Source organism: Osmerus eperlanus, chromosome 21 (assembly GCF_963692335.1).
Source record: "Osmerus eperlanus chromosome 21, fOsmEpe2.1, whole genome shotgun sequence".
NCBI classification, from domain to species: Eukaryota; Metazoa; Chordata; class Actinopteri; order Osmeriformes; family Osmeridae; genus Osmerus; species Osmerus eperlanus.
The window spans coordinates 5,881,394-5,896,016 of record NC_085038.1 but is presented as its reverse complement, the minus strand read 5'-3'; the positions used below and the strand labels follow the sequence as shown (position 1 = coordinate 5,896,016).

At 46.1% G+C, this 14,623-nt stretch overlaps 1 protein-coding gene across 1 annotated transcript; it reads right to left on the bottom strand.

Annotated features, from left to right (window-relative positions):
* Positions 1-9,662: 9,662 nt before the first annotated feature.
* LOC134007681 (aryl hydrocarbon receptor-like) lies at positions 9,663-12,937 on the bottom strand. The gene is made up of 2 exons (XM_062447302.1): positions 12,463-12,937; positions 9,663-9,873 (listed from the first exon to the last, which is right to left on the bottom strand). Exons 1-2 carry the CDS (start codon positions 12,519-12,521, stop codon positions 9,678-9,680), a joined length of 255 nt encoding a protein of 84 aa, XP_062303286.1. The 5' UTR covers positions 12,522-12,937; the 3' UTR covers positions 9,663-9,677.
* Positions 12,938-14,623: the final 1,686 nt, after the last annotated feature.

Here is a 14,623-nt window from a genome sequence, read left to right as displayed (position 1 = left end):
GGGAGCTGTACATGAAAGCGGGGCCTGCGCCCTCGCCGCACAGACATGTTGGAGAACTGCTCGTGCAGGCCCTACTCGCTGCAGGCCAAAACATCAAAACAATGACGGGATTGTGTAATCTCTCCCTCTACGCACAATGGGGAGGCCAGTTAACTCCTTGGTGCCTGCTCTAAAGGCTACGGAGACTTGTGTTTTACCCATTTGGATGTGTGTGTGTGTATGTGTGGGTGTGTGTGGGTGTGCTTGCGCAACGTGTGTGTGTGGGTGTGTGTGTGTGTGTGAGACACTGAGTGGGAGTCAGAGTAGGGCAGGGTTCACATAACAATCTCCCGCTAACCCTCTGAGATTTCTGCTGTGTCATTGTGGTCCAGCATGCAGAGGGTCGACATGTTGAGTTCTGGTTGGGCTTCAGCTACCACTGGGTTCTGACACTTTGTTTGTTGAACTGAAATATGAGAAGGCCCGAGATGAATTCTCCCCCCGCGCGAACAGGGTAAATCAAAAGCCAAGGCATATAAATGAGGTACACGCACTCTCAGACCCACACACAGCGCCATGACGTTCATATCGGATGCCACGTCTGCAGTCTGACAGGTCAGCCAGGCACCTCCGGTGTGCTGTTACATGTTACCTCCCTCCCTCCGTGGCTCCAGCTCTCCCCCTCTGCCTCCCTGGTTCCCTGGCTCCAGCTCTCCCCCTCTGCCTCCCTGGTTCCCTGGCTCCAGCTCTCCCCCTCTGCCTCCCTGGTTCCCTGGCTCCAGCTCTCCCCCTCTGCCTCCCAGGTTCCCTCCCTCCCCCCCTGCCTCCCTGCCTCCTGCTCCAGAAGGACAAGTGGAAAAGGTCCGTCAATCCTAAAAACCATGGTTCAGGTGAGGAGAGATCCCTCGGGGCCAAGCAGACCTGCTCTCCAACACCCCCCCCCCCACCATCCCAGGTACTGCTGCTGTAATCGGTCAGGGCCGAAGGGTAACCGAGCAATAAAGTTGGCGGCAGCATGTCTCAATGTCCAAGGCCGCCGCCCATGCTCCCTGTCCGTCCGTCCGTCCGTCACCGGAGCAGCCACCTCCTCCTCCGCTCTTGTCATCTGATAAGGCGCGCGCACGTAAGGCGGTGTCGCGCCACACTAAAATAGACTGGGATCGCCCCCCCTCCCCTCCCACTCCATGAACAACTGGCATAGTGAAGCATTACCCCCGTCACTGGAAGACCGGCCTGGACAGCAGAGGGGCTGGGGGGTGAGGGGAGGGCGGTTGCGTGACAACAGCAGGATAACACAGTGTGTGTGTGTGTGTGCGCTGTGGGGAGGGTGTGTTTTGGAAGAGGAGGGGAGGGGGGTGGCGTCCATGTGAGACAGCCCTGCTTTGTCCACAAGGAGGGGCTCTGTAAATGAACACACACGCCCTCCACCGTCCCTGTACACACACACACACCCTTTTTGAAAGGGCTCCTGGATTCTGACACCAACACCAAGTGTTGCGCTGACAGACAAGGGCACCTCGACTAGTTTTTCGGAGGACGTGGGAGGGGGGGGGGTAATACAGGAGACCTTGAGCACCCCCCCCCCCCACCCCTCCCCGCTGACAGAACCCTGGGCCTCCTCCCCCCTCCCCGCTGACAGAACCCTGGGCCTCCTCCCCCCTCCCCGCTGACAGAACCCTGGGCCTCCTCCCCCCTCCCCGCTGACAGAACCCTGGGCCTCCTCCCCCCTCCCCGCTGACAGAACCCTGGGCCTCCTCCCCCCTCCCCGCTGACAGAACCCTGGGCCTCCTCCCCCCTCCCCGCTGACAGAACCCTGGGCCTCCTCCCCCCTCCCCGCTGACAGAACCCTGGGCCTCCTCCCCCCTCCCCGCTGACAGAACCCTGGGCCTCCTCCCCCCTCCCCGCTGACAGAACCCTGGGCCTCCTCCCCCCTCCCCGCTGACAGAACCCTGGGCCTCCTCCCCCCTCCCCGCTGACAGAACCCTGGGCCTCCTCCCCCCTCCCCGCTGACAGAAACCTGGGCCTGCTCTCACGCAATCCCAGCCTCCCCAGGGATCCTGCCGGCTGCGCTGGCCAAGAGGAAAGAGAGCCTATCTCTTCCTGTGAGCCTCGCAGTGCTGATAAAACAAGCTCCCTGCGCCACGCTGGGTCTGAGGGGAACACAACACTGGTGGAACAGGGGGAGAGAAAACAGAGAGGGTGAGGGGAGAGAGGACGAGAGAGAGAGAGAGAGAGAGAGAGAGAGAGAGAGAGAGAGAGAGAGAGAGAGAGAGAGAGAGAGAGAGAGAGAGAGAGAGAGAGAGAGAGAGAGAGAGAGAGAGTGAGATTGAGAGAAAGTGAAAGGAAAAAAGAAACAGAAAGACAGAAAGAGACAGAAAAGGTTGAGCGAAAGACACAAAGTTAAGAAAGTGGCCGTAGAGAAAAGGTTTATCGGAAAAAAAAGCTCTAGAGACAGACAGACAGACAGACAGACAGACAAAAAAGACAAAGAGTGTGAAAAAGAGGGAGAGGGAGAGAGAGGAGGACTGAGGGAGAGTTCAGGGGAAACAGAAAGAGCGGACATGGCCTGGTGTCCAGAGTCCTTCTGCTGTTGGAGAGGAAACGGTGGAGTCTGGGCCAAAGCAAATGACAAACGTGTTAACAAACACACACACACACACAGAGGCACATGACTGCTTTCTGTCTGGATCTGTACAATATCCATAGTGTGTGTGCCCGTTGGATTCAATTCACTTCTTGCTTCACACCCTATTGCTTGAGGATATTTTAGTTCTTTTAAGTTTGACATTTTGTCATAGCCAGGAATTTCATTTCTGCTTTTCAAAGAGGAAGGCATACTAGAACCAATTACAATGATGATAATATGAACTGACGACTCTTGACAGTGCATTGTTATACTATATTGTGTAAATTTCCCCTTTTAACAAGGAGTATGTTTTTTTATTTAAAATGTGTCTTAACGTAACAAATTGGGCATTTTGGCAATCTCCAGTATTTCTTTTAAAAGTTCCTGAATACATGTTAAAACACGATTGAGACAAACAGACATGAAACAATAACCAAGAAGTAGATGGAGATAAGAAGGTAATATAAACAATAGTTTCTGACACAACATGCTGGTTCTCTCACCTCCCCAGACTCCACCTCTCTGCTCTAATGACCCATGCAGGCCTGTCTATGTAAACGTTCATTCATAACTGCCAGGGCAGGGAGAGATTGCTGGTAATTTTCCACAACGATGATACAACCAAATGACCTCCCTATGTTTTTATGACAGTTGTGTTTGCACGGTCGGGACTGATTGGACACCAAAACCAGGCGTCTCTTCTAGAAAGTCTGTAAGACAACCAAATACAACATTAGCACATGGCCATTTTGAAACTGAGAACGATAATGACACATGGCAGTAGGCCATCACGCAACAAGGAATGATTATGAAGACAAATGAAGAAATATGTAGCCCAGGTTGAAACACAACTGTTCTGCAAATATAAAGAAAAAGCAATGTCCGGGACCTGAGACAGGGTCACGCCTTGAGGCAGGAACGGGGTCACGACCTGAAGTTGGGTAGGCACTAGGCACCTTGCCTCTCAACCATAGAACTCAGACATTCTTGTTCAGCCTCACTTCCTCTAGCCATCCGTCTGAACAAAGAGAACTTCCTGTCTACATAGGAGAGATTACTCAACATGCTTGACAGGTTTCCCTTGGTTATTACTGACGAGCATGGGATATGTTGGCGACTTCCAGATCCATGTGCAACCAGTGTTGCACATCAATGTTTCACAGTTTTAAACTGTTGAAACCCCTTGCTCTCAACTTCAGACTGCTGTCACAACGCATTGTAAAACCAGCCAACTCCAAAAACCTTGAGAGAGGGACAAAGAGAGGGAGAGGGAGAGACTCTTTGTTTCCTCTCCCACTTTCCAAAGTTGAAGTCATGCATCAGAAACGCTGAGGAGTGGAATGATGATTCACACCTCATACGCCTCCACCCACAACTCCCCACTCCCCCTGCTCAAACTCCTCCTGGGGCCTTTCAGGACCTGTTCACAGGGTAAAGTGCTTTACAAGGGAATATCCCCTCATTTTTGACTGAGCGGGCCCATGTATTTGAGGTGACAGTATGTTTTGTGGGATGACATGATGGAATGCACCCTGTTAGGAGGAATAGGAGGAGAATGCTAAATTCTCATTATTTCCTGTTCATTAGGCTATACATCTTTTTTTTTTGACTTTTTGAGAGAGTGTGAAGTGAGGCCAGAGGCTAGATTAAATTATTTGGGGACAAAATTGTGATACATAAAAGTGCTTGCGTGGCTAAGCCCTCACAAGCACTTTTGGTCTAGGCAGTGAGGTAAGCACAATGAGGGTTCCAGCATGCTTAATTAGTCATTTGTTGCGTTTGCCAACACAGCAAACAAACAAAATCTGTTTTCAAAGAACTACACCAAGTACATATTTTTTTTTTTACTATTAGCCTACACATGCAGTCACTAAAGAATGTCCAAAGTAGCTATACCACAAAAAGACTGCCAATGATAATCACAAACATAATAACATTCAAATACATTCCAACGCCCAACTGACACGCGCTGAATTACACAATGATTTATTCAAACACAAAACAGAAAGGCAGAAACAGCATCCAATCCAAACTATGACGAAACTCTTGTCTTCTTTCTCTCGTCATTTTCCTCTCTGTCTTAAGGGTACAATGGGTCTTTTAACAGATGCTTGGGCATGTCCCCACTTGAGCAGCTGTGTGTGGTGTTTTGACTGGGCTGCTTCTTCTGAAAGGTGGCCTGATAGTCCTGAAGCACTCATGCTAACTGATGCTATCGCTAGCCAGCTCCCAGCATTAAAGCGGATCAAAACTTTGGAGACCTGCAAAACAAAGGGTCTTGGAAATAGAATGAGGCAGGCCGAGGTTATGTTTGCCCTGACAACTGTTTGAGTTAAGGGCAGTCGGGCCTCTTGAGTTACATAGCAGGCAAAGTGCCAGAGCTTTGGAATCTGTCACATGCATACCAGACCATATCACAAACACAGCATTTTGTGCCCCTAGATGTACTAACCACTACGTCTCAAATGTACTGTACTGCGAGAGGGGGCTTCAAATGTCAATCTCCCCTTCAGAGGGAGCAACATGGGCCAACCTTGCAACAACGAACATTGTGAGACATTGACCAATTTGGCCTCGTGTCTGAAGCATACTGTGTCTGGAAATGATATCCCTGGCATGATAATAGCAAGGATTTGGAGGAGGGCGCAGGTTCATATTGCTGTGCAAAGGACATGGAGACCACACGTGGTATAAAAGCTAAGGTCTTTATTAGGTCGTTGTGGGAGTCAATGTCATGACCTCAACCATAAATCTCGCTTTCATCACAGAGCTCCTAGCTTATACCCTTCTAGACACAGAGCAAGTTTCTGTTGCATCGTTCCAAAGACCATTACATTACAATGAATGACTCAGGCCAATACAAATATTGACATTCTACCTCCCTCTGAAACAAACCCACTCTTTTTTTCCCATCAACAATGGAGAAGCTCGCAAAGTAGTATTTCTATGGCGGACAAAACAAACAATACCAGGAAAATTTATGTTTAGGGAGGACAATGTCAAAAGTTGCTATTGTAATTGGGAAAAAAGAAAGACAAACCCTCGCCAAAAAAGGGTCCGTAGCTTCGGATCTCCCACAGTACCAAAACAAAAGAGATGAAGAAAGTGAAACTTGACAGGGTCTTTGTGGAGGAAGCGCTGGGGTGGAGGACAAGGTGCAGAGTGTCTCCAGGGAGACTGCCCTCTCTTTCATTGGACAAACAGCAGAGGAAGCTGCGTGACAAGACCAAGTGGAGCTGGGACTTACAGGCTCTCATCGCTAACGCAGAGCAAGAGCTAAAGCAGACCTAGTGTGGATGGAAGCCAGGATTACGGCAAATTATTTCCACTGTTGCTTGTCTTCGACATGAAGCCAACTTCTGTCCAGGACAGAATTCTAAGCCTGAGGTTACACAAAACTGTATCTCTTTTAATGGGAGAATCCTCTCTGGGCTGGTTCTGTAGACTGAGACTAGGCTCAGTTTGTGTCTGGGGGAACCGTTCGGTGGTATTTACAGTATGTACCATGACACCCTCATAGCTTTTCCTACTCATTCATATCCTACATGAGGTTGTTGACTTAGACGACATGAGCCTTCGCCCTATGTGAGCCTGCGGGGAGCTTCCTAGGGGGTTAGAGGTCGCCGCTAATGGAGACGGGGCTGGTTCTTCTCTGTCTCTGCCTCTTTGTTTGTCTCCTCCATACTCCATTTAGCCGCTGTGTCCCAAGCTCTCTCTCTCTCTCTCTCTCTCTCTCTCTCTCTCTCTCTCTCTGTCTTTCTCTGCCTCTCTCTCTCTCTCTGTCTCACTCTGTCACTGTTTCTCTCTTTCCCGACACTCCCTTTCTCCCCTCGTACCTGCCCCTGCATTCTATAGGGCTGATGGAGATAGACAGCGCTGAGCCAGTGCATATGTTAGGAGGATATCAACAGTTACTATACTAACCAGCAGTATGCTTTCTATTAAATAAGTATATTTCTGTTCATCTCATCTAAACTCAGTTTTTATTACTAGAAAGGTATTATTATATTATAGTATCATATGATCAACTGGTATAGCATCTGATGATGCAAGTTTGGTTGTTTGAGACAGCAATGGTTTCAAAATCCTTTAGTACCCCCCCTTCCCCCTCTCAGGAGCTTGGTTTAGCTACACTAAAACGCACAGCCCCTGTGTTTATCTTAAGTTCAGAGTCACTAACACCCACGGCACTCAGCACCGAGAGCTTTCACTCAGTTCCAGGCTGTTCTATCTCACTCTGTCAACGCTCCTTAACAACCTGTCCATCAACAGAACACCCCGATCAGTTCCTAAAACAGATCCTTTACATGGCATTGCCACGCAATGTCATTTACGTGATTTGGCCATGAGATCAATGGTTTCCTGATTAGCTGGGTCATGCTGCGGCCATGTGGTCTCATAGGACCTGACCCCCGTATGACCTTATGACATGAACCTGATTAGCCGGTAGGGGTCAAAGGTGGCCGTCTCTCTGTGGCATGTTGAACCTGGTTTACAACTTATCTCTGTTTGTGGCCGGCACTGCACTTCTCTCCCCAAGCCAATTCCCAACACTGGAAAAACATCTGGCCAAGCCCTGGCAGGGGGTGGGGGTTAGTGGGGTGTGTGAAATCAAGTTAGGGGCTTAGAAAAGGTGAGGTTTTCGAGGGGATGAAGCCAAACAGACTCTGGCAGGTTATTGTGACAAGGCCTATAACTGAAGCTCTCTGGCTGCTAACACCCCCAAACATGGTCCAGCTGCTTATGTGGTGGGGGCTGGAGGGGTGGGAGGTAGGCAGGTCTCCTTGACCCTGCTATGCTGCAACCCCCCCCCCTCCCAAACCAACGTTATCTGCCTCTCAAACAGCCACCAGTCTTCGAGAAGGCATCAACAAGGAGAAAGAAAGGTGTGACAACGGATTGGAAAAAGAGTGTTTGGTGGCAGGGAGGTATCAGACACCTTTTAGTCTCAGTGGTTTCCGCCGAAATCCCATGTCTCCCGGCCTTGACAACAGAATCGGTTACGATTATTAGAGGAGAAACCGGGGCCAGGCTCACAATGGTGTGTATTTATGTCTGGGTGGGGGTGGGGGATAGTGTGTGGGGCCATCAAGTGCACAGTGTGTCTGTTGTCTGACCAGACGGAGACCACAGTGTCACATGGGACAGTATGTGATCTGTGCTGACACTCCTGTGATTAGGACACGGTCGTACAACACATCCCCTGACTTTGTCTCCATGTGTCAACAACTTGGTATGCCGCAGTGAAAATTGACTTTGAAGGGAGCTTTTTGAGAAGCATAGCCAAGCAATCTGACTACCAGAACAATTATTGATGATCATGTTGTGGTGAGTCAAATCGGTGACTTGATATCCTTCGATTCTGTTATCATCTCAAATAAAAATATATCGGATGTTCATGAAAGCGTGTTGTGAGCGAACCATCGTTGCACAGCGCAAAACACAGATCACTCATCCTGTCCATGTGATCGTCAGTCTGGGTGGTCAGACAAGAGGCGGACTGTGTAGCAGGAATCCTCAGACTCCTAGAAGGAGCTGGCCTGGGGAGATGACTGCTCACTGGTGTCAGGAGACAGGGGTCTGGGTCTGGGGCAACGAGGCCATCACGGCCCAGACAGCACAATGTGCTTCTTATGTGACCAGCGTGGGATCTAACCCAAGGGCCTTTCTCATTGCCACCTAGAGGTTTCTTCCCACCCTCCAGAGCAGAGTCCCCCCCCCTCCATACATTCACAAAGACCAGTCAGACATTTCTGGTCGTCAACCAAAAATAGTTGGAGAGCTATGACTCTATACCGTACGTACAGATACTGTATACTGTACTAACCGCAGTTTCTTTTTGGTCTGGAAAACGTTTCCCAGTCGGCTGTTCGAACATCTCACGCCGCTGTAATAACAAGTCGGCTTCCTGCTGCATGTTGTGGGAGTGCGGGCTCTGTGAACTGACACTCCACACAGGCTGAGGAGGAAAGAATGGGAAGGGGGACGAACAGGAAGTAAGAGTGGCTGGGGTCAGGGTTTGCGCCCCGTCTTCCAACCCCTCTCCATATAGACCCCCCCACCCCCACTGCTTTTTTTTTTTTTACCCCTGCTTCTGGCTCTGGGAAAGAGACAGGCCTGTCTTATTATGCTACTTTCATCTGAGGAATGCTGGGTTGATATGGATTAGAGACCTTGAGTTTGCACACTCCCTTCGAGCTGCAGTTCGCTCCCACTGGGTAATTGCAGGTGAAGCGGCAGCAGTTTGAGATGGTGATGCTAAATCCTTCAACGCTGGAACATGAGACAAAGCTGAGGTCTTTGTAAATGAATCTGTTCCTCCTCCTCCGAAAAAAGGCAGTCCCTTGAACATGAAAACCTCAAAAGACTGCTGTGCTTAACTACAGAGTGCTGTGAAGCCCAAAGAGTTTTCACAATCGCAAAGTTACATAAACACTGAAAAAATGCCCTGATAACATTTACACAGAAATGCTGTCTTTCCTTCCTCTCCACACCTCTCATCGCTAGGGATGTTACATCTCAAAAATACATTATCCAAAAGCGCTGAGTCTAATTTGCCTCTGCCTGGTCTTTTACAACTGCTTAGAGTAGAGTGCCCCAAAAATAGAGCCTCTTCTTTTGGAGTGTCTGGGAACCCGCTCTGGCTGGCAGAAAGGCTGGCGTCTGGTTCTAATTAATGCTATTTTGGACGGTTGGGGAACAATATGAGGAAGCTTGGCGAAAGAGGGCAGCAGGATTGAGGCACTAAACAATCAACACTCGGTAAAACCATGATATTCATCCCCCAGTCCTCACTTTTTACAACGTAAGAACATTGTGCTGTATATGTTGATAAGCTCTTCGGGGAGTGCAGGGGATGATTGAGCACTGCCTATGTCCAGACAGGATATAGAGTAGAGAAAAGTGTTGGAAGAGGAGAAGTTTTGTATCAACTTCTACTATGACACTTGTATCTCTGATTTAATCTTACTAGTTTGGTGGTAAAGAGGGGAGAGAAGAGAAAGAGAGAGAATAATTCAAATGTTATGACCCTTTCAACCCATCAAGGTTTAACAGACGGAGGCTGTGTCTGTCACTCACCGCTGAAGTAGCTCTTGACCTTCAGGTAACCGACGCTGAGGCGAAGGACAGACAGCTTGTCCAGCCGTGCCCGCACGTCATCAGAGAAGGGCAGCAGGTTGGTCAGCTTGTCCAGTTCGCCGTTCAACCGATCCCTGTGACGCTTTGATGGGTTGGACTTGATGCCATCGTGGTTATTGGGCTTTGGACTGGAGAGACACAGAAACAAACGCATGAGGCACAGAGGCATTAGGATGTATAATTGGTCCAAAACAGTACGTTAAAAAGATAGGTGTCCCTGATATGACACTGGGGATTGCGTGCAGTTAGAGTTTGGTCTATGGACAGACTATCGAACGCTTACTGGAGCATTTTTCTCCTCTAACTCTGTGGTTAGGGAACTGGGTCATTTGCATGACATCATCCTGACATTACTGGGGGCAGTTGTTTGTCCTTGAAAGTGTGCTTTACCACATTGCTTCAGGGCAGACTAGAGTTACTGTGCAGGATATCCCAGTTATTTGCTGTTTGGCTCTATAACTGTAGTAAAACTTTTGTAAAACAATGTCCTAAACCAAGATGTTTTTCATAGATCATCAATGACTGTGTCTAATATGGTTCATTCGTATTGACCTAACTTTATAAGGTCGCAATTAAGAGCTGTGTTTATGGCGCCTTGGGAAATTATTGTTTTGGAAAGTAGGTTTGTAAGACTACCCCCCTACCTGTTCACTCAAGGCCTTTTAGCTGTAACTCAAACCAGAGGTTTAGGCTAAATTTGAGACTGGAGATAGATAAGAGGAGAACTGACAACACCTGAAAGAGCCTCATGGACAAAAGGCTACAGTGTGAGGCGACTGTTGTTTACCTTCAGCCAAACTCTGTGTAGGGGATTTAACTGTGAAAGGCAAAATACCCAATCTTTCAGTCAGAAGCCTACAGTATGATTACAACAAAAGTTTGATTCACATACGCTGTACTGGGGGTCAAAATAATGGAAATGGCTTAAGCTCACAAATGATGCACCAAGAAAATGTGAGATGTTGATATTACTGTGTTGATAATGTAATTCAATGTTCATGGAACTATTCATGAAGTCTATTTTGTGTTAAACGCATAAAAAAGAGGAGGAAGGGGAGTCACTTACTCCGACAACCTCTTGAAGAAGGTCAAATGCATCTGGTTTGAATTCACCAGAAGAAAACTACGAGAAGTTAAACCTAAAGATGACTATCTATCTATTCCTGGCATTCATCAGAGGCAGTGAAATCACTGAAAACAAGGAAGGTGCATTGTTTTCCTGAATCTTTTTAATCGGTTTTGGCCAGACATGTTCCTTTTCATTCTCAGAAAATGGCCAACCTTTTATTGAAAAAAATAGATATGACTGTAAACTTTGTTTGCTAAATTAGGCTAGTTCTTATTAGAAACAAATGTTTCTTTTCAGTTCTCCTTCAAGGACTGAGAGCCACACACAACAATGGTTCCAGGTTGCACCTTTTTTCTGAGTGTACAAAGACAGCTTGTCTATGTTGTTGAGACAACAATGTTCAGAACAAAAGACTGCTTTCATTTTCAAGAAGAAAAAAAACTCTCCAAAGTGCCAGGAAACTTGTGAGGCAATGGTGGAGGTAGTCATACCTGAGCAGGGTGAACGTTATTCTGTAAAAATAAACATTCTTTGCTGGGTAACATGTCACATACTGCAAAGACAGGGAGAAGGAGTCTTGCATGCACAATCTCTAGGCATGTCTTCACCCATTTATGCACTTTGTGATTAGTTTAATGGAGAAAAATATTTGAAGCAATCATGCTGGAAATTATACAAGCTAATAGTCAAAGGTGAAGTGTGATTTAAAGAGTGAAGGCAGATATGTTAACATATTTTAAAAGCCTAGGCAGTGGAAATAAAGAACCCTTCATTGTTGAGTTGAGTATTGTATATCTCTGCAACACAACTGGACATTGGCCAAAAAGGTCGCACTTTAACGTCAGTACTCGCATATTTTGTTAATATTGTGTTATAGTTTAAGTATCTTAAAACAAACAAACAAACAAAAAGTCAACACCTTTCACACTAGTGCTGTACACGAACAACACGCGGGTTCAAATTTGCTTGACAGCAATGTATGTATCTTTACTATGGCCAGCAGGTACTGTTGTGTAACTGTGATAGCTGAAAATATGTTTATTTGCAGAAAAAAAGGACAAAAACGTCTTCTCATAATTGGAAAAAAAAGTCGAGGCCTATCAGATTACAGAACCTTGCGCCAGCTCCCCCTTGCTGCCCCTCCCTCATGTAAGCATCGCGTGAGAGCACAGCCAGCTAGCAACTTGATTATGATTAATGCAAGGGTAGACTGCTACTTCCATGCCAGACCGTGGCTAGCCTACACACCGAGGCAGACTTTTAAGGTAACCCTAAACATTTGAAGCGATGTATTGACTATTGCCCTCTACAAATAGATGCATGTATTCGTACATTCAGCTATTTTGACAACACAGTCCAACCATAATTTGCACTTCTTGTATTAGTATTGGTAGTCTATAGATGACACTTCATTGGTTATCCTTCCTACCTGTAGCTACAGTACCCGAATAGTTTCCCTGTTACTACAAATAATCTTGAATACAATGTATAACTATTTGATACGATTCGAATGGTTATTCCTACAAGAATACAATTCATACCAAAAACATGACATCTGGGAGATACGGAAGCACAATGGTAATATAATGCATGCATCTATCGATCATTTCAACTCAAGCGTTTATGAACAAGGGGACGGTTTGCTTACACTTTCTGAACAGGCTTCTTCCGTTTCTTAGCAGCGTAGAGCGCCACGTTCCCCAACATAGTCTGTTTCCCAAGTGTAAAGTCAATAAAACAATATTTATCCTGTGTCCACCTCTTATTCTTGTCGATGTTTCTAAGATTCACACAATTAGAAGAAATCGGACTGCTGTTAAAATCCCTGGTGAATAAGCCGACACGCAGCTCGCTTTGGTCGGAGTAACCTCTGACAGAATCCTCCCTGATAAACCGAGAAATCCAATGAGGGCTGAAACAAAAAAACAAAAAAAGTGAAGGGTTTTCCTCGTCCAAAGAAATAGTCAGTCAAATAGTATCCGTATTCCTTAAAAGTTTTATATACGGACTCTTAAAACTCAAACAGACTCCAGTTGCGTTATAAGCTGCTTTGCTCCTACTCCAACCAACCAGACACTGTTACTGTAAACTGCGCAGCAGGTACAGTGGCCTTGCTATTGGTGCGAGCGTTTTGAGAGAGAAGAGAGAGGCTTTTAAGGTGGTCCACATGATATGATATCATGAGACATGCAACACTTTATACTGGTGTAGCCTAAAATGACTTGACAACTCCAACAGCAAGACAAAAATACCCTAACATTGAGCACAAGGTTGTTTTTAAAGCAAGTATGATGATTTTCAAAATAATGATTTCTCTGATTTAAATGGCCATACTCTTTTGCTTTTCAAGTGAAACAAGTGGCAGTTAAAAATGCAATTACAATATCATAAAATGATAATCAAATATATTTTTATAACAGCTATGCCACTCTCCACCCATCAAGCCCAGCCATTAAGAAGTCCTATATCTTCAGCGCATTGGGTAAGATGAAGAAATATGATGCCACAATGTAGCTTGAGCAATGAAGTTTAAATAGACTTAGCTGCATATGACTGCAGACCAAGAGGTTTACAGGGTCACATCTCTCTTCATCTGTTTAATGAACATGTTATTGTTTTAGCATTAGAATCACGTCTATAGTGCAAATCCTTTCTTTGACATGGATATGTATTCATGCTCCAGTGTTGACAGCCCAGCTGTGATTCGGTCACCAAGCCTGTCAGGGTGTGGAAAAACACACACAGCCTCTGACCATATCACAAAGAAAGAGCTCGCATATTGAAACAGTGTCACCCAAAACAAACGACCTGAGCTGTTACATGAACACAAAGGCTTTCTTTCACTTTGAACGTACCAAAAGTCATGGTCACACAGTTAAATCATTGGATATTTGGACTGTTGTATTGACAATTTCCTCCCACTCCCTGAGTACGGTTGATTGCAAAGGCCTAGCAAGGGTTGAGAAGGTCACTCTCTGCTAGTACTGTACGATATCACTCACAAGATGTTTGGATTCGTTGTCATGACCCAGCATGCATAAACCTTTCATCAACAATACTTCCAATGAAGGTCACCATTCGTAACTAACTTGAGATCTCAAAGTGGATATTTCTAAGGAACAAAACATGCCAATCACTTGTGACCGTGAGACTGTCCTTTTGAATGCTTGATTGTGCTGACTGCATAAGTCCATGTGCCAGTCTAGAGACACCTGTACCGTCTGGAGGTACATCTGTCGCTGAAAGGGGTGATGCCGGAGCAACACTGCACAGTTTTCTGTTTTCCTTCCATCGCTACACTTTTCCCTGTCATTTTCCTGTATGTCATCTAAAGTCATGTGATAATAGGCCTTAGTTGAAAATAGGCCTTACCACTGTTATATGGTTTGGGTTAACGTTAGCAATATCAAATTGTCATATTGTACATTTAAGCAGGTCAAACATCTCTCATCTGTGTAGCCTATTGTATTAATAAGGATTGTGTAAGAGTTGCATTTGTGTCCTTTTACTTTTACCAATGTAAAATAATTAGTTTGACTAATCATCTAACCTGGTATACTCTCAGTGTTCATCATTTCATTGCTCATATATGTCTGAGTGAATATAAATCTTAGCCAGGGATCAAGCATACTCTGTAAAATGTACAAGTAGAACATTGCCATGTCTTGGAGCATATAAATAAAGACATTATAAGTTCAGCTGGGACAGTAAAACTGTGGTTGGTTTCCATAATGAGTGAGTAAGCAAGTCACATATTACAACCAGTTTTACTAAGACACAGAGGTGACTTTAATGCGGTTGTAAACATG

What these genes read in the sequence shown, in the direction of transcription:
- LOC134007681 (XM_062447302.1), bottom strand. Translation starts at nt 12,521, where the DNA reads ATGTTGGGGAACGTGGCGCTCTACGCTGCTAAGAAACGGAAGAAGCCT. An exon ending in AAGAAGCCTGTTCAGAAAGT is followed by an intron (nt 9,874 to 12,462) that starts GTAAGCAAACCG and finishes GTGTCTCTCCAG; the next exon opens with TCCAAAGCCCAATAACCACG.